This window comes from Macaca mulatta, chromosome 13, assembly GCF_049350105.2.
Source record: "Macaca mulatta isolate MMU2019108-1 chromosome 13, T2T-MMU8v2.0, whole genome shotgun sequence".
NCBI lineage: Eukaryota > Metazoa > Chordata > Mammalia > Primates > Cercopithecidae > Macaca > Macaca mulatta.
This window is the reverse complement of record NC_133418.1, coordinates 116,069,132-116,089,712: the sequence shown is the minus strand read 5'-3', so window position 1 is coordinate 116,089,712 and position 20,581 is coordinate 116,069,132. Positions and strand designations below refer to the sequence as shown.

At 36.8% G+C, this 20,581-nt stretch overlaps 1 protein-coding gene across 12 annotated transcripts in view; it reads right to left on the bottom strand.

Moving 5' to 3' along the window:
- KIDINS220 (kinase D interacting substrate 220) overlaps positions 1–20,581 on the bottom strand; it is a 110,406-nt gene that overhangs the window by 6,514 nt on the left and 83,311 nt on the right. For 6 of the 12 annotated variants that reach the window (XM_077960176.1, XM_077960179.1, XM_077960173.1 and 3 more), the window contains 5 exons: positions 16,407–16,585; positions 14,786–15,009; positions 12,531–12,644; positions 11,724–11,780; positions 1,420–1,551 (listed from right to left, as the gene is read on the bottom strand). In XM_077960176.1, coding sequence (XP_077816302.1) covers positions 1,420–1,551; positions 11,724–11,780; positions 12,531–12,644; positions 14,786–15,009; positions 16,407–16,585 — 706 coding nt within the window. The remainder of the gene's footprint in view (positions 1–1,419; positions 1,552–11,723; positions 11,781–12,530; positions 12,645–14,785; positions 15,010–16,406; positions 16,586–20,581) is intronic. The other 6 variants (XM_077960182.1, XM_077960185.1, XM_077960180.1 and 3 more) reach the window with 1 other exon arrangement.

Genomic DNA, 20,581 nt, shown 5'->3' with positions numbered 1-20,581 from the left:
GGAGGAGGATCGCTTGAACCCGGGAGGCGGAGGTTGCAGTGAGCCATGACCACACCACTGCACTCCAGCCTGGGTGACATGGCAGAACTCCATCCCAAAGAAAAAAAAAATCATGAAAAAGGAAGTTATCACTTTTGGTTCCCTGTAATTCTAGTTTCCCCTAAATGAAACAACAGCATTTTCTTTATTAATAATAGGTAGCTTACTGCTTTTATAAAATGTAAAACCTGACTTTATTAACTGGGGCAAACTGATGAAATAGCTATGTTTATAATCAGTAGAATGTTCAGTTTCCAAGTTAATCCTGAAGAAAACAGTATACACAGCAAGTCTGTGACAGAGGTCCTGCTGCACCAATGCCACGAAGCCCTCAGCACGGAGGCCAGCGGCTCTGAGGGGCTTCAGAAAGCCAGGGCCTGGGAGCAAAGAGCTGAGTGGGGAGAAAACCACTCCCTCGACGGGAACAAAATCATCACAAAGGACTCATGTGGGAGACCCTGCTCTTTCCTGACACCAACCAGCTGCCTGGAGGAGAAAGTGGGGCTTGTCCATGGAAAAGCTGGTGTTTGACTCACGCAAACAGGGACCAGCACGAGCCAGCTCTGTAAGGAAACTGACATTATCTGAAACCTTTCTAAAAGTGGCTGAGTAAAATGGTGTCTACATATGCTCATAATTCTTTTAAAAACTTCTCTCAGATGTCATTCTTTCAAGTATATAAATATTAGAGGCTGGTTATTAATGTTCTACTTTATTACATGGTACTCTGATATAAAAAGTACACCTTAGTGAAATATCTACTATAATGACTTCGTTAAAACCTTCCCCAAATCTCAGGCATCTCTATCCAACTTCCTGATAGCTGCTAGAATTGCAATAGGATCTTAGAAGAAAAAAAAAATTATGCAAATGCATTAACCTTGCAAATCCAAACCTATGAGGTTTCATCAAATGTGACATGATCTTAAGTCCTACATGACATGAAAATGAGAATTTGGAGAAAATGAGGCAAGTGTGGCTTACTTTGATAATGACTAAATCACACTAACAAATATTACAATTAGAAAAAAATGTAGCACAAAAGGTTTTCTGTTCCCCACTGGAAAGATGAGTTCTGCTTATCCCAATGGGAATCCCTCGGAGCTCTGTATTTCTCATCAAGGCATTCTTTACTTGAATTAGGTTATTTAAAAAAGAACATGGTGAGACAGCTACTTTATTTTATCCATTTATAAAATAAGAGAAAACAGGGCAATTTTAGAATACAAACTAGTAAGAACTATGTTTTCCATTTAGAGCTTTCTCATTTTAACAGGGAATGCATGTGTGGGAAGCTGTAGGTAAACTGTACATGACCCACAGAGTCCTGTCTTCCACTCCCAGCGCTGTCTCTGGTCCGTGTGTAAATGGCTGCCTCACCTTTTTGATCGTGGCACAATACTGAGGCAGCATACTCTGGTCCAGCCCTTCTATTTGTTTCAGCTTCTCACATACTGCATCCACATTCAGTGAATTCAGTAATATCACTGGGCCTGGGGCTGCGCCTGACCCCTAGAGAAGTCAAGGACAAATACAGGTATGAATAAGCATTTAATGCCATCTATAATGAGGTCATGTGACAGAGAAAAACTCATTAAGTTATACCATGAAGTAAGGTAAAAACAACAAATGTGTTTAGCATGGTAAGGAAATACCATTAGGGAATAGATTTAGTTACTGTTATAACCTAATGAGTAGCTTTCATTACAGCTGATACAGCCTGGTCAAAACCAGTTTTCCTAAGAAAACAGAACATTTCATGAGCAAAGCCTAGGCCAACTTCTCAAATGTTTACTGCCTAACCTTAAGAGAGAAGGGTGCTGTGCTTAATAAGAGGAAGAAGAGAAGTTAAAAAAAAACACACATCCAAAAAGACAGAAAACTACTGATGCCAATATTATATGAATACAAAAAATAAACCTACAAAATAATTTAAAAGTACCTATACTAGACAATTAAGCAACTTTGAGTGTTTCTACAGACTACCTCAATAGTTACAAGAGCTGAAGTTTTCAGATCTTGATCATATTGTATCCAAGGGATCTAAAACTTCCTTTAGCATCTGTTAAATTATCATGTAAATATAAAACAACAGTATTAATTCTTAACACACGTGAAAGTAAATACCATCTATTAAAATTTGTTCTCATTTAAAAAGAAAGTCAAAATAATAAATAAGTCTAGTATTTATTTAGAAGTAGAACATTTTCGGAATGTGGATGCTAACAAACCATCTGCCCGTGGTCAATGATAAATGCATCTTGTGCCCACTGTGGTTTAGAGGGTGCATCAGCCTGGTCAAAGTTAGGACTTCAAAGTCACAGAACAAATAGTTAGTGGTAAACTTGAACCAGAACTCTAAATTATCAGGTCTTATAACTTCCTATTTTCCTTTTTCCAACTTCTTTCACTTAACAATGTTTTCAAGGTCCACCATGTCGTAACATGCCAGTCCTTCATTTCTTCTTATTGCTGAGTCATATTTATCTTTCCTATCTTTCAAATGCTTTTATTCCTCAAACAGTCTCCTTGCTCTGGATACAGTTACACTTGTTTACATTTTTTGTTTTCAAAAAAATCACAAAAAATAGTCTAATCGACAAAATAACTAATGATCTTACTGGATTATGCCTCACAGATAAAATAAATATCCATGAGTCCATACTAATATGACTAAATAACTGAAAAAAGTGAATTAATTAGGAAGCAGAGACAGCTTTTCTTTGCAGAATTCCAATTAATAAATGTAGAAGAGAAAAACAGAAAATGACCATTAGGCAAACACAGTAACAGTGCATGTACACATGATCCACAGATGGAAGCGAAAATTAATGGGCAAAAGTATAAGCAGAAACAGGATATCTGCAGAGTTTCAAAGTATCTCCTCCAAGATATTTACTAGTTATAGAAGGAACAATAAAACTTTACAGTGCTGAAACCTGGCAGATGCCACCTTGACCAAGTGACCAAGGTTAGCATCAGTGGTGGGAAGGCTTATGGACATTATGAACCTTCGACTCTGATGCACTGGGAAGGGCATAGCATCACTCCTGCAGTTTTCTAGCAATATACAGTCCCCTTCTAATCACGAGGAAACATCAGACACCCAAATTGAGGGACGTTCCACAAAATAATTAGCCAGTATTCCTTAAAAGTGTTAATTAAGGTCATGAAAGATAAGGAAAGATCAAGAAACTGTCACAGATTAAAACAGACTACGGAGAAATAAAATGCAACTTAATTGAATCCTGGACCAGAAAAATGACATTTGTGGAAAAGTTACTGAAATTCATATAAAGTCTGTAGTTTAGTTAATAGTATTAAACCAATTTTAATTTTTGCTTTTGATTATTATACTACAGTTATGAAAGATGTTTACGTTGACAGAATCGTATTTGTTTGCATCTTTTCTTTAGGGTTAAAATTATTTTACAGTAAAAACTTTATTTCAAAAATCCCCAAATCTCTCTACTTCTGATTGTGCTAAAAACGACAAGTATAATAGACATGGATCAAACTAACTGTCAGCTTTGGAGGGAAAATTGTAAAATAATGAAGAGAATTTTATGTCCATGGAGAAGCTGAGAATTCAGCAACAGAGACACATCAATAAAGATACTGCCCTCTTCCTTTAAAGCAAAAAGCTCTACCCGATGTTACTTTCACAATCTTTTTACAACTTTTACAATTTATCAGTTACTTTAAAGCATATTTTATCCTTCATTGGGGATTATGTAGAATATATATGTTACCTCTGAATTACTTTTAAAAGCTTTATAAGAAAAGAAAGACACATGGACATTAAGATATTCGTAATTCCATCAAAACTATAGTCTGACTCTTATAATAAGTTGGGCTTTATACAAGAGCTAAATTATCAATTAATGTGTTATAATATGCTTCTTTGAATAAAGAAGAAATGGTAATTACCTACTAGACCTAAAATAATCACAAATAAGAAAATTATTTTGAAACCACAAGAATCTTACAACCAATAATTTTGGGGTAGAAATCTCATAAAAGGGAGGAGAAAGAGTGCAAAAATGATAAGGAAAGGGCAAAAAGCATATTCAATAATTCAGTAGGCAAATTCTTACTAGAAACTAAGCGTATTACTTTGAGAATACACAGACTAGTTCAAATGATAATATTTTAATGTTTATCATGCATTCTTACTTGCAATTATCTGTTATAAGTCAAGAACAGACCATTTTAGCATATTGATTTTAACATCAGAATTTGTTGAAAAAATTTTCTAATTCAGAAAGCCGAATGCAGAAGATATTAGTGTGTTTAAACTGTTAAAAATAAACTTCAGAATTTACACAGATCAGAATTTCTCCAGGTAAAAGTAAAGCTATCAAAATACTGAAATGACCTTGAGGTAACTATATCATTGTGTATTCTAAGTAGATTAAAACTACACTCTGAAACATGATCATCTTTGGTAAATGTATTAAATAAGCACAGAATTGATTAGTCAGAAATGAGTGCCATGCAATGGCTGGAAGCAAGTAATAAAGAGAAGGCACCTTAACAAGCACAGATTTATAGACAGCCCAGCATGAAGTCGCCAATGATTGCCTCTAGTAGTCTAATAAGAAAAGTAAGATTTCACTGAGAGTTTCTGTACCTGTCTCTGTTTGTTAAACCCAGAGTCACATGGCTTTAAGGAAGGAATAAAACAGAGTGAAGGACAAGAGCATAAAGTAATGCATCCGATGCACATCTATAAATGTCTAATACACACAGGCAGAGCTTGGTCATTCCTCCTATTTCCCCTTCACTCTGAACAGACCACGGACAGCAGCACACAGCAAGGAGCACACGTGCATGCACACACACCCCCACCTACAGTAGCTGCATTCCACTCACGTGTGCTTGGTCATCTTACAATTACACTCTTAAAAAATTATATTTTTTTGTATTGGAAGAATAAATCATGAGTCATACATTTAATAAGAAAATGAGGTACATCAAATTGGCTATGAAAAGTCAATATTCCTACTATATGCAAGTTTAACATTAACTTAAAAATACTGAATAAGAAGGTTTAGTTACTTAGACTATCGCATGATCATAAAATATCTAGCCACACTATAGGTCATGTTCAGAAATACACTTTCAAATTTGAGTTTTGCTTCTTTGGGTATGTGGCACACAATAGATGCGCTAAATATCATTTCATAAGAATGGCCCCAAGAGCTTCTAGCTCGAGAAACAGACAACCCTTGCAAACTGTGATGAACATAACCATTTCAGTGAGGTGGATTTTTAAAAACTCTAATCCAAAGCAAATAATCACTGCTGGCAATTATTCTTCTGTACTTAGACTGATAAATATTCTTAAAATGCTTAAAATGATCTAGAGATGACTGGCAATTTGTACCAAAGTTAATTTACAACACTCTTTTAGCACATTAAACGGCAGGGTTTTGCTAGCCTAACATCCGATGTCTTTCTTTTAACATATTCAGTATCTGGAGCACTTCGTGGAAACCCTGTTTTCTAGTTTACACTATTGACCTTATTATAAATAGGTTTTTAAAAAGTTGTCTGTAGAGATTTGCAAAAATACCAAAATAGGAGTGCTAAGGAAATTACAGTTTACTACAAGACATCCAAAACACAAAAGAAAGCACAAAATTATTAACCTGGTTGGAAAACGTAACTTACTCTTCAAGCTACTTAAGAAATGGTTGGAAAATGTAACTTACTCTTCAAGCTACTTAAGAAATACTAGGTCAAAGTTGGCTGATTAGGCATAACACTACATTTTAAGAGCAATCTTTTAAAAAACACAAGTACTGGCAGGGTATGGTGGCTCACACCTGGAATCCCAACACTTTAGGAGGCCACGGTGGTGGATGCCTTGAGGTCAGGCAATCAAGACCAGCCTGGCCAACATGGTTAAACCCTGTTTCTACTAAAAGTACAAAAATTAGCTGGGCTAATTTTTCATTGTGTGGTGGCGCATGCCTGGGTCCCAGCTACTCGGGACGCTGAGGCAGGAGAATCACTTCAGTCCAGGAGGCAGAGGTTGCAGTGAGCTGAGATTGTGTCCAGCCTGAGTGACAGAATGAGACTCTGTCTCAAAAAAACAAACCAAAATGAAAAAAAGCAAAATAAAAACACAAGTACTAAACTACTGCAATGAACATAATTTTGTTATTTTTAAACTTTTAACTGTACTCTAGGATTTCATAACTTTACTGTAATATTATTTCTGTGAAAATATCCCAATCAATTTAGCTGAAAATTGTTTAGGAAAAAAAGTTCTCTTGAGTTGAAGTCCGGTACAAAGACTTTCAAGTGGGAAGTGAAGACAATTTTTCACTATACTTTAATAAAAGGCAAAAATGGGCAAATACTTTTCCAAATTCAAACAGAATAGTACAAATTCACTTCTAAGACACTTTTAAAAGTGTGAATGGTGTTAAAGCTGGTTGAGGCTACTGTGCAAAGTCACTGAGAGCTGATAGGGAGCACCTGTCCTGAGCCTGAAGCCTAAACACAACCTGAAATGCCTTTGGCTCCCTACCTATGGCACCTTTAACTTTCTTGTCCACGTCTTCTCCTGAACAATGAGAGACAGCTTGAACTTCTAAATCAGTGGCGAAAATAAAAATTCTCTACAGGTGAGCCCCGCTTTTTTTTTTTTTTTTTTTCTTTTTTTTTTTTTTTTTTTTTTGAGACAAGATCTGCTCTGTCACCAGGCTGAGGGTGCAGTGGTGTGATCTTGGCACTAAACTGATCCTCTCACCTCAGCCTCTCAAGCAGGGGGACTACAGGTGTGCACTACCATGCCCTGCCCGGCTAATTTTTTTTTTTTTTTTTTTTTAAAGTAACGGTCTTGCTATGTTGTCCAGGCTGGTCTTGAACTTTCGGGCTCAAGTCATCCTCCTTCCTCAGCCTTCCAAAGTGCAGGATTGCTGCAGGAGCCACCACATGGGGACTGCGCAGGGATTGCTGCAAGAATCCTCCCATGGGGACTTGTTTTCACTTTTTACTTGGTCACTCCACTGACTGGATCCTGTTTGATGAAAACCAAGACTTTCAGTTTTAATATCTTCATTCAATAGTTTTCATCAACATCTAAAGGTAAAGGTAACAGCACACTGGAGATCATGATACTGTGTTAACACTGCCTTTGCAGTTCTGAAATTCTTTATGATTAAACTTTGTGCTAATTATTGTCATGCTTTCTCAACAGGGTATAAAAGTCATCTAAATAAAGCTGTCCAAAGGTAACCAGTAAACCCTGTGGCTGAGGAGGTCAAGAAAGAATGACTTCATAGAACTGATAATTCCTTCGGTGGCCTTCAGGTCCACACTCTGTGAGGGAGGATTTTCATCAGTTTTGTTCACTGCTGTATCCCATGAGAACAGCGCCTCTTACACTCAATAAATATTTGTTGAATTGATCACACAAGCATCTGTGGTACTCATTGTAAAATAATTCAGGGAAAAATGAAAGAATGAAGAAATGCTTTATTGCTCCTTTGAACATGCGCTTTTCAATGAAACAGTTACCACCAGGAGCAGCATACCTTAAATTAAGCCAGACCACAGAGCTTTTAGAGCAACTCTTTGAGATGACAGAATAACATGCCACTGAGGAGACCTGGCCGGACACAGGCCCTCAATACTGGGTCCTTCGCTTCGGCAGGGTCACAGAATGGTGTGAATGTTGCCATTTCCTAGTGGGAACTGGACTCAAAGAAGGTAAAGGCACCAATGAAAATATCCCTGGAAAGCTTTCAAAATTGTAAAGTGTATGAAGTATTCAAATAACCTAGAAATTCTTTTAAATTCTAAGAAAACAAACCGATTAACACCTTTAGGCCTAAGAAGCATCAACAGATTAAAAAGTCTGTGTGAATCTAAATTGATTGGAGTATTTGTACACCACTCCCATGACTGAGACAAAGATGATTTAACCAAAAACAGTCTGAGTTCTGCATCTTTAAAGCTCCATGGATTCTGGCCTTTGGGCAGTAGTAGCAGTAGTAATAATAATAATAATAATAATAATAATAATAATAATAAAGTACTTGAAGTATACTAAGGCTGACTAATCCTTAAATCAGACCTATGAGGCAGGTCTGCTTTTCCTGGTGAGAAAGCTGAGAATCAGAGGTGTGAAGTAATGTGTCCAAGGCAAAGAGCTCATCCTCAGGGTCTGTTTACCTCAAAAGACCAAATACCTGACTAAGTCATGCTCAGGACGAACGGGGCGGAGCCACCAGCATGGTGGTGAGCGCCACGGTCTCCTGCATTCTAGTTCCAAATCTGGCACCCCTTCCTGTGTCCCTCAAGTAAGTCTCACACGTTCCATCTGTGCCATGTGGAGACGAGCACTCCTGGGGGACCCTCAAGAGGGAAGGCAAGTGTAATGTGGGTGCCAGGATTCTGCGTTTATTGGTTTTATAAACTGGAGTTTTGATTAAGAGTTCATTTCTAACAGCTTCTATGCTTTGGAAGTTTGAAAAACACTGTTCCTTTCTAGCCCTAATATTCGGGGGAGCATGTCTTGCATATAGTACTAATTTTTTAACCTGGTTTCATAAGATTTGGCATATATTTTTGCTCTATTATACAATTATTTTTTAAAAGCTAGTATGGAGGCTTATAGATATATCCAAATGTTTCACAGAAGTGAGGATTTATATTATTAATATATTTATATTAACATATTTTATATTAATATATTAATATATTATTTCTTATATAGTATATAATATAAATATGTTATATATTAATATAAATATTTTATAATATATATTATTTATATTATATTTTATTTATATAAATCTTCACTTCTGTGGAACACTTGGATATATCTATAATTTATCTGAGAAGTCCCTGCCTGGACTTCACAAGGTATATAAGCACTACAATGTTCCTTAATGTGAGAAAACTCAATTATTTTTATAAGGATCTAATTTATAAAGGTGATTCAGATGTTCCTCATGGCAAATATATATATATATATACACACACACACACACACACATACACACACATATATATACAGGGATCACCTCTATTTTGAAAAGACCATAGCTGGTTAACCCCTCATGGTCTGGCTTTCTTAACACATTACCCTGTGACATGACAATTTGTCCAAAGACGTTTGTGTAGCTCTTGACTTTTCTACAAGCTTTGTACAGGGACAGCTGACTGAGCAGAGATGGGACCAATGGGAAGTCCCATTGTCCAGAAACAGTTTTCTGCTACAGGGCTTGATGGGCTACATACTCTTCTATTAGGTACTCTCTGTTGGTCCAACTACGAAGTTCTGGCAATGTTCCCATGTACTGATTCTTTGCCTTTCCACCACAGCTTTCAATCTGACATTGAACTAAGTGACTACTTACTTTTTCTAGGCTTCAACACAACAAATTTTACATGCTATTGTCATTGTTAATTTCTTAAAAGCAAAGGAAGCTTAGTAAGCATCTATTATTTGCTATACTAATCATAAAGTGATCTTTTCATAGTAAAATAAAAGCAAATGATATGGTTATTTTACTAGACAAAGTCACTAATATATGCAGAGTGCACCTTTGCTGAGCTTCTAAACACATCTCACGAATCACATGATTTCCCCTTCTCCAAAAACTCATTTCAAAATTTGCCTAATGCTCCTTTACTGGTCGCTAAAAAAAACTAGACACCTTTTAATGACATGTATTTGTCTACATTCTTGAGCATGGGAATAGCTACTATGTCAGCATGTCTGTGTCATTAAGGCCATTAACTTCTTCACAGTATCTGATTTTCTTCAAAAATTTGCTGAGGAATTTTAGCTCGGAGAATTGAATTGCATGCAATGAATCTATATGCTAAAGGCTCTCTGACTAAACTAAAGGTCATTCTTGCATATAATGATGATGACCCATAAAGATTCCATAAGCACTAAAGAGCATTATTGTAGTTTACTGCGGATAATTGAAGTCACTTAAACACTTCAGCTGAAACGTTAATGACTTTAAAAGAATCAATCTCTCAATGAAAGCACAACGGTTCTCTTTTTCTATCTTACTAACATTAACTCCAAGGAAATTAAAGTTAAAAAAATATTGCTGGTTGGGCACGGTGGCTCACACCTGTAATCCCAGCACTTTGGGAGGCCGAGGTGGGCAGATCACAAGGTCAGGAGTTTGAGACCAGCCTGGCCAACAAGGTGAAACCCCGTCGCTACTACAAAAATACAAAAATTAGCCAGGCATGGTGGCGGGTGCCTGTAATCCCAGCAACTCAGGAGGCTGAGGCAGGAGAATCACTTGAAACTGGGAGGCTGAGGCTGCAGTGAGCAGAGATGGCACCACTGCATTCCAGCCTGACCGAAAGAGTGAAACTCTATCTAAAAAAAAACAACCTATTGCCTGCCAAACTGCATGTTTTAAGTTAAAAATTACAGATAAACTTAGGATGCAATATTTCACCATGTTAACTCTAACTGCTATGCCACATTTCAGCACAGCTATAGGCTAAACTGACCATATTACATGGGTGTAGCATAGTCTATAAATAAAACAACTGAAGTTAAAATACAAACTGGGTTCTTTTTTTCTTTTTTTGAGACAGAGTCTTACTCTGTCGCCCGGGCTCTAAATGAAGATTTTAAAGCTCATTACAAACTTATTTCTTATTAAGTACGAAGCCTTATATAGTAGTTTTTTTTTTTGAGACCAAGTCTCGCTCTTGTCGCCCAGGCTGGAGTGCAGCAGTGTGATCTCAGCTCACTGCAACCTCTACCTCCCAGGTTCAAGCGATTCTCCTGCCTCGGCTTCCCAAGCAGCTGGGATTATAGGTGCCCACCACACGCTTGGCTAATTTTCGTATTTTTTTTAGTAGAGACGGGGTTTCACCATGTTGGCCAGGCTGGTCTCGAACTCCTGACCTCAAGTGATCCACCCACCTCAGCCTCCCAAAGTGCTGGGATTACAGGTGTGAACCACTGCGCCCAGCCACTTATACAGTAATTTATGAAGTGATTCCCTCTACAAGGTTTGTTTGTTTGTTTGTTTTGTTTTGTTTTAAAGAAACCTACCTTAAGGTGTTGGCAAAAAATAAATAAATAATTTCTTTTACATGCTGAATGATCTGTTTATCTGGAAAATTTATTTTAACAAATATATAGGTAAAGAAAAGTACTATAGTACTGCACTAAAACTCAGACTAAGACTTAACTAAATGTAGACACCAAGATTGAGTTACTAAAGATGCATTTTTGGTCTAGATCATCTAGCTCGTGTCTTTTTGTAGTCTCAAGGCTAACACTGGATACTTTTCTAAAATATTCCACATGTGTAATACCAACTACAGGCTTAACAGAAACAGTCAAAGGCAAAGCTAGAGCTCACAATAAGGAGCAAATACTACCAACTGAACACCCCTGACAGCTGCTAGAAAAAGCCCTTCCTTATTGGAGAATCAAAAAAACCCATACCATGTATTGAAAAAGGGGAAAAGCAGGAGGAAATGAGTGAAGTTAAACATCCGCTTTTTAATTAATTCATGAACCATAATTATTAGCATTCAGCTACTCTATACTAGCTGCTCATCACACCACAAATGCAGAGTTAGTGAGCTGCTATCATCACAATTAAGACAGTCATTACTGAGGCAGAAGCAATGAGATGCCAGCGATCCACACCACAGGACTACTCCATTACCCTCGAGGAGTCTGTGGGTGAAGAAAGCCCCTCAGCAGCATCCTCCTTGATAACTTCCTAACAACACAAAACAGGAGAGTGTGGGTGAAAAGGGGAAGAGGGGAGCCAAACTGTGAAGACAAATGAACATGATGGTAAAATAATACATGACACTGAAACTCAACAGTTTATGTGAATAGATCTTCCCTGCACAACACTTTACAAAATAAACAGCAGTGTAAGTGCTGTAGCTTTTTGCCTTCTGATTTATAAAAATATATTAATAGAGAGTTTCTTTTTTTAAATTATTACTTTTATCATCAGGAACCTCTAATATTTTGGGCACAAATGTCTTTTATTAGATTCAATAGCTCATTGGAAGAATTTCCCTTATCTTGTTTAATTCCTGTCATTTGACTAAAATGTTCTTCCTTCAATACATCCTCTATTTTTTATATCATGGTGCTAATATATATATACACTATAAAGGTACTGTATACACATGTTCTTTACAAAGATATTAGAAATTACCAAATGTAAAGGCTTAGTTTTAAAAGTTTTGGTAGTAAACACTATATTTACAAGCCAGAAAGTTCTGGTTATAAACAAGTCAACACTTATTTGCTGAGACTGCTAGTCGTTTTCCTTCCATAGACATTTACCAGAAATGAAAACAAATACATTTTATGTTAGTAATAGGTTATGTTTCTTAAAACTATGTATAAAATAACTTGTACTCTTTTACTATGTAAAGGAAATAAGCAAATCTCCAATGCTATCTATGTTTATTATTAAATTAATATTTTCGTTACCCTTTTATATACTTACTAGGCCATTGTTCTGATCTCTGGGCAAACTCGTTTTTACTGATGGACGTGAGATGAGATGTTGGGAGCCGCCAGGGTAATACCTTGGCGTGTAAAGGTATGGGGCAAAGAATGGCTAGGGAAAAACACGTAACAAAAAAGGGGTAAACAATTACAGAAATGAAAGTGTAATGAGATTTTTCAAATGAAACCAGTAACACACAACTCCAAAATTTTAATGCAAATGACAAAACAAAAGAAAAAAAAAAGCCTCACTCATATTCCATAAGATACTAAACTCAAACTTAAGACATATTACTTACATTTTTATATTGGTCATTTCATGTAAGCTTTTTTTAGAAAAATGAGCAACTAAAGTTTTGCACTTTACAGTTTGACACGAGTTTCTCTATATTTAATATGTTTACAAGCTTACCATCTGTCAGGTTCTAAGTGACTTAACCAATATTAACTCATCATCTTTTTAAAAGAAGCAGACTGGAATCTTAATACTATTCCTCACCAATAAAAGAGATTAGCCTAAATAAGACCAAAATAAGTCTGGAATATATGAGAACACCCTGGCACAAATTCCAAGAATAATGTTATTACAAGTTCCTGGAGTTCACCTCTAGTTTACACCCTGGAGTTTATATCCTAAATAAGCAAGCATATTTAAAAAACAACAACAACAACAACAACAAAAAAAAATAGGTGGGGAATCCACTGTTTGTGTGAGATTTATAACAATGGCATGCATTTGTAACCAGTTTCATATAAACAGAAGATATCAAATTATATGGGCTAAACATAAAGACTGCAGTTCATGAAGTTTTGTTACATGAGGTGAAATGTTGCCCACCCTTTTTACTCCTGCCAGCTTAGAAGAATTATTCTGCTTTCAACTTTAAGACTAAAAAATCTTAAATAACTACAGCGAAAAGTAGCTAGATTTAAAAACAAAAGAAAACTGTAAATGTTTTAAAAAATGATAAAATACTATTAAAGCATGATTACATTATTGTTATTCATGAAATTAGTGAACATAGTATCTCAGGCTAGATGGTAAGGTAATCTTTAGTTTTTTAAAATAAGCTTCTTGGTTTCAAATTTTCAGTTGGCATCAACAGAGCTATTGTATGTAAACTTACACAGCAGATTTTAAGAATGGTAAATAAAACCCTGCATTTCACACTGCCTACCACACAGTTAAATTTTAAAAGATGGAATACATGATAAAATGCTATTATTCCACCTTTGTCTCCTTGTCCAAATAGAAAAACGGAATAACATTTCTAGGGCCTCTTTAAACAGTACCTAATTACTTATATGGGCAACATTTTTCAAAAACTGAAAGTTTAAATTCTAGAATCCTTTCTTTGTCATCTTTATTCTACATTCTCTTTCTTCCCAGCTCATATGAAATACATTTACGCAGGCAGTTTAGGCACTAGGCTTCTATGACTAACTAGGTCCTATGTTTTCTCGAATTAGACTAAAGAGGGAGACAGCAAAATAAGAAATTGCAATGCATCTTAAGAGAACAGTTCCAAAAAGTGTAACCCCAAGTTCATGCTCCATTTTCCTACAGGAAATGTTAGTGTTTGAGGTCATTAAAGTGAGAATATAGCTTGGGCCTACTAAACTTGACAGGGCCTGAATACCACTGATAATTAGTTGCATTTCATCTTTTCATCTAGGAAATTATCTTATTTATATTAAGTAAAAAAGTATAGATGACTGAAGATAACATAAAACTCTAAAAATAGGCTATAGTGCTACTATTTGGAAAAACATCTGAGTTTCATAGCAGTACCTTCCCATTATTATCTCATATTTAAAAGACAAAAGCATATTAAGTATAGGTTTACTAAACTACTGGAAGAATTTAAGTTTATCATTGTTTTAAATGCCAATATAAGCTATTATACAAGATATAACAAATAGAATATTTGTTATATATGTTTATAAACAAAGAAACAGATTCCTTTGAAGCATAGGACAGTCACTGTTGACCCTATGGAGTCCATTTACTTATCAAGAAACTAAATAAAAGAAAAAAATATCTAATATTCAGACCCTCTTGAGATCTAGAACACATTAAAATTCTAAATTATTTTGATTTCCAAAAACTCCTATATTTTACATTCAAACTTTACATTTTTCCTATGTTAAAGCCAAAGCACAGTTTTAAAACAGTAACAGAATCTACAAGCAGAAAACTGAGGTGTCCCTGGAACAAATTCTTAAAAATAAAGCTGCCTCCAACTTCCTTACCCTGTTGTAGAAGGGATGCTGAGGGCCCGTCATGCCACTGTAATAGCTGCTGTGAGGCTGTGGTGACACCACTCCACCTGCGAAGGGCCCATTGAAGGACGTGGAAGAGCACACAGATGGGGGCTGGCTGTACGCTGATGGTGCCCTAGGAGGACCCTCATGTAGAGGGAGCGGCGGGTACGCCAGTCCTCCGATACTGATCTGCTCTCTGGCAGCGCGAACATCTGAAAGATTCAATCAGACCCCACAAGGCAAGAGAAAACAGGACATTAGGAATTAGTCCAATTATCACATTCTTCTTTAGTTACCAGGCAGAAACATGACTTTATCACTCTTGCCAGGGATTCCAACTAGATTAAAAAAGAAGACAGAAAATCTTAAAAACTCACAGGCCTTTCAGTGAGAAGTGCCCAGCTACTTTGCATAAAAGCTTTTTCACCATTCGAAGTCACCAATATCTGGATTCTTCTCTTCAGTTATTAGAACTACTGACTCGCCGGGCGCGGTGGCTCAAGCCTGTAATCCCAGCACTTTGGGAGGCCGAGACGGGCGGATCACAAGGTCAGGAGATCGAGACCATCCTGGCTAACACAGTGAAACCCCGTCTCTACTAAAAAACGCAAAAAAAACTAGCCGGGCGAGGTGGCGGGCGCCTGTAGTCCCAGCTGCTCGGGAAGCTGAGGCAGGAGAATGGCGTAAACCCGGGAGGCGGAGCTTGCAGTGAGCTGAGATCCGGCCACTGCACTCCAGCCTGGGCGACAGAGCGAGACTCCATCTCAAAAAAAAAAAAAAAAAAAAAGAACTACTGACTCATCTCTAACTCTTAAAGGATTTAAGATATTCTAACAATTCTTTTGATTCATAATGTTATCAACTATTAATAACTCATATTGGGTATTAACACATACAATGTTAGCAAAGACTGGGTTTGCAAATTATGAGACTGATCCACCTCTGAACAACAATAACAAATTCCACAGCCATGTAGTAACAGGTACCTAGAAAACAGAATACAGAAGTAGTTTAAGGTGATCTCTTCACAGTTCCTGGAAAACTCAAAGGCAGGTCAGCAGAGCCAGGTCATACAAAAGACTGTTTCAATGAAGGTTTTTATGTGTGTGCATGTGCACAGAGTGGTACCTCCAGAACTTCATTTATTTCAAAGCCTTAATGTCACTACCCTGAAGCTCTAGTCCCCAGATTTAAGTTAATATCTGAAAAGTAATATAAAGATTTTCTTACTTCTCTGGATAGAGATCCCTATTAAGAACCGAAGACTGGTGACAGGCAAATTACAATGGATGGACATCATGAAGTCATGACTGTATGTTAAAAGAAATCCAATTCCAAAGTTCCAAAGTAAGGACTTGGGCAGGGGCGCGAGGGGTGGGGGACAGGGATCATAATAAAGTGAGTTCCACAAATACTAACGGGATTTTCTTTACATTCTCAAAAGGATACCAAGACTCCTAATCTTTAATTTCATAATTTTTTCTGTGTAGTGCTTAGTTTAATACCTCTTGGTTTTTCATAGAGCAGGAGAAATGTATACAAATAAGTTAGAAACATGAAAAATTATTAGGACTTCAGATGAAAAATGAAATTTACTACTAATACCCACCTGCAATAATTTCCCGTAGTTTGGGATCTAGGTTTACAGTGCAAGGCAAAAAGACTTTTACATCTCGAGCCACAAGAACTGGGGTCCTTGAAGATAAAAACACCTCAAAATTTCTTATATCTCCATCAATTTCAAGCAGTGGCTCAACATCCTTAGTTGTTGGAATATTCTTTGATATTCTTCAAATAAGAAATCAATGAAAAAGGTTATCAATGTCACTATTAGAAAGGCAAATTCTGCATGTCACCTGAAGTTACTTATACAACAATTACACATCTTGGTCTGATTACACATCGGCTCACTGCAACCTCTGCCTCCAGGTTCAAGCGATTCTCCTGCCTCCGCCTTCCGAGTAGCTAGGATTACAGGTGTGTACTACCATACCTGGCTAATTTTTGTATTATTATTATTTTTTTTTTATTTTTATTTTTATTTTTTGAGACGGAGTCTCGCTCTGTCACCCAGGCTGGAGTGCAGTGGCCGGATCTCAGCTCACTGCAAGCTCCGCCTCCCGGGTTTACGCCATTCTCCTGCCTCAGCCTCCCGAGTAGCTGGGACTACAGGCGCCCGCCACCGCGCCTGGCTAGTTTTTGTATTTTTTAGTAGAGATGGGGTTTCACCATGTTAGTCAGGATGGTCTCGATCTCCTGACCTAAGGTGATCCACCCACCTCAATCTCCCAAAGTGCTGGGATTACAGGTGTGAGCCACCACGCCCAGCCAAAAATCTATTTTTAATTTTTAGGGTTTTTTTAATTTTTTTTTTTTTTTTTTTTTGAGACAGAATCTTGTTCTGCCACCCAGGCTGGAGTGCAGCGGCACAATCTTGGCTCACTGCAACCTCTGCCTCCCTGGCTCAAGTGATCCTCCCATCTCAGCCTCTGGAGTAGCTAAAACTACAGGCTCATGCTACCAAGCCTGGCTAATTTTTATATTTTTCTATACAGACAAGATTTCTCCATGTTGCCCAGGAGGCTCTTGAACTCCTGGACTCAAGCAATCCATTCACCTCAGCTTCCCTATTGGGATTACAGGCATGAGCCACCTCACCCAGTCTAAAATTTTTTTTTAATAAAAGAGAAAGAAACTCAAAAAAGTAGTATGGTTACAAAAAAAGGTAACAATGTGTACAGCCAGAATTCTACTGCCTTTGGCCACGGCAGGACGTGGGTGGGGAAACAGGAAGGAGAGCCGCACATGCACAGGCATGTCATATGCTCCAGGTCACCTAAGCTGGCTACGCTCAGTGAAGATTCACTGAGTTATCGCTTTACAGACGACGACAGTGGCCTCAGACAGATTAAACAGACTGCCCAAAGTCACACAACTAGGGAAGAGAATCTGACTGGTTCTGAAACCCATGCTTTTTAAATAGAATACCATGGTTTTTCCTTTGCAAAGAAAACAAGAAATGAAGAACTTATAAATAAATTACACAAATTAAAAAAAAGTTAGTATAGGTTTTTCCTTTTTTAAAAAGGGTTTTGTTTCCTATTGTAAAAGTAATATATGCTTACTATATACGTGTATACACAAGACAGAAAACCAGACAGGAAAAACATATACTTTTGCCAATCAGACACAACACCTGCTAATATGTCACTTAGTCTTTTATTATGCGGAATGTTTTGTATAACTGAGTTCAAGCAATATGTAAACAATTCTGTATCACGCAGAGACTCTTGAATGTAAAAATAAGTAATATTCATTTAAAAACATTTATTAAACACTACTGTATGAAACCGTAGTTTTTGTAGGTCGAAAATGGTCATATGTTGACAATTCCTGATCTAAGGCAGTAAGCAAGAACAAATCACTGAGGGATAAAGAGAAGAAAAAGAAAGAGAAGTTAAAAGACAAGGGGTACATGAGAAAACTAGAAACAACCCAAATGTCCACTAACAGATGGAAGGATAAATAAATGGTGGTATATCCACACAATGGAATATTACTCAGCACTAATAAAAAAAAATGAACTACTGATACAAAGAACATGGATGAATCTCTCCATAAATTAATCCAGCCAACAAAGAGTGCAGAGCAGTATGTTTTCATTTCTATAAAACTAGAAAATGCAAACCAATCTAAAGTATCAATGCAGACCAGGGTTTGCTGTGAAGTTAGGAATGTGAGGCAGGAGGGGGGCAAGGGAGGGTTTCAAAGGAACAGATGGAAAATTTTGGAACTGATGGAAACATTCACTCTCTTGATTGTGGTGGTGACTTTGTGGGTATACACATTTATCAAACTCCTGAGATCGGTCAATTTAAACATGGCAGTTTATTGCATGTCAATTATACCTCAAAAAGTTCTTTAAAAATCACTGGATATATCTTTCCAATTAAACAAGAATATTACCTGTTTGATTAAACTAAGTGAGCACAGTTGCAGAGGAGCAGTAAGATTCTCATGCTCTTCAAAAAGTGAAATGGGAATCTTATTCTAATGTTAGTAACTGTTATAGCATTTCTTTGGGACTAGCACTTTACTGCTCAGACCCAATACTTGGCTAGTAGCCAAATATTAAAAGTCATCTAAGGGAAAAATCCAGAGAACACAATTAGCAAACAAGAAGAGAATAGGATGCTGGTGAGAAAATAAGGGTAGCAATTTTATCTTAATTAATTTCAGAAAGTTCCTTTTACAGACACAGACACATGCACAAGACAGAAAAGCCATGTGAGATGGGGTTACTTTTAATACACTAAAATCGTGTTCAAACTGATTATTAAATATATTTAAAATGAAATGGAAAACCTGTAGAATGGTTGCAAGTGGCAATAAAATCAGAGCTTAAACAGTTAAATAGGTAGTTCATCTATTTCAGGAGTTGAACACAAAATACTAAAAAGAGAAGCTAGAAAGATTTAGATAAAAACACACAGCTGACAAGTCACATGAAACAAATTAACTGCATTTTAATGCCAGCTCTGCTTCTGCCTGAATGCAACAGTGTTCTCAGTATGATGAACAATGCTGCTGTTCACAAGCCAACAGGCTACTGCTGGCTTCCAGATTGAAGTCTCTATTCTAACCTTCTGAGCTCAATACATTAAACTCTTCTGCTGAAAGAGATATTTATGTAAATGATAATCTTTTGGCAGTGGGCCATCAAAATCATATGTGCCTTTATTTTTCAGATATTTTTCCAAAGGTTAGCATTTAAAGAATTTAAGTAACTTCACTTTTCAATTAAGAGTGAATTTAAATTTCCAGTATTATGAATCATGTGAATTAAAGTTGCCAGCAGTTAAATGGCCCAAAGAAAGCATTATAAAACCTCAGGCACCAATGAGCTCCTAGTAAGTCTAAATGCAACTTCCTTCTATGCTACCAATCTAGCAATACTTGTTAATGCCAACATCAATGTAAGTTAAAAGCATTTTGATTATAAATGACAGTGGTTTAAACAAAGTCCATATTAATTCCTTGGCAGAAATTGCATAAACTATTCATATCACTTCCATTCAAAATGAGGTTTTAAATTACATAAAAGACTTCTATTTTAAATCAAAATATAAACAGATTCTTAGAGCAGAATTTATGAAGAAGGTATTATTTATCACATTTTATCTAAAAGTAGCTGCCTAATAATGTCATTATTTAGTAGGGTGTTAAAAAATAAGACACATTCTCTTTAAAAATTTAAAGAGAAAACTCTTAAATGCCTTATAATTTTATTACCTTGAAACAAATTTACCTTCTAATAGTCTCTCAAATACTTTCTACCAGTGAATGCCCATTTATTAAATACTATCCATGCACAGAACACTTTGGAGATTCTGGGAGGCAGACAGAACACAGACAGAAAACAGCCACTTGGCATTGCAGCCAAAAGGTCAGAAACAAAGATAAAATGGAGTCCATTTATACGCCCACTGCCATCTGTGAAAAGGCAAAAACCCGGGCCGGGCGTGGTGGCTCACGCCTGTAATCCCAGTACTCTGGGAGGCCAAAGCGGGTGGATCACGAGGTCAGGAGATCCAAACCATCCTGGCTAGCTCGGTGAAACCCCGTCTCTAATAAAAATACCAAAAATTAGCCGAGCAGGAGGTATCTTGCAATTGCATATGAACTTAAGGATCAGTTTTCTGTTTCTGCAAAAAAAGGCCACTGGAATTTTGATAGGTATAATATTAAATCTGTAGATCACTTCAGGGAGTATTGACATCCTGA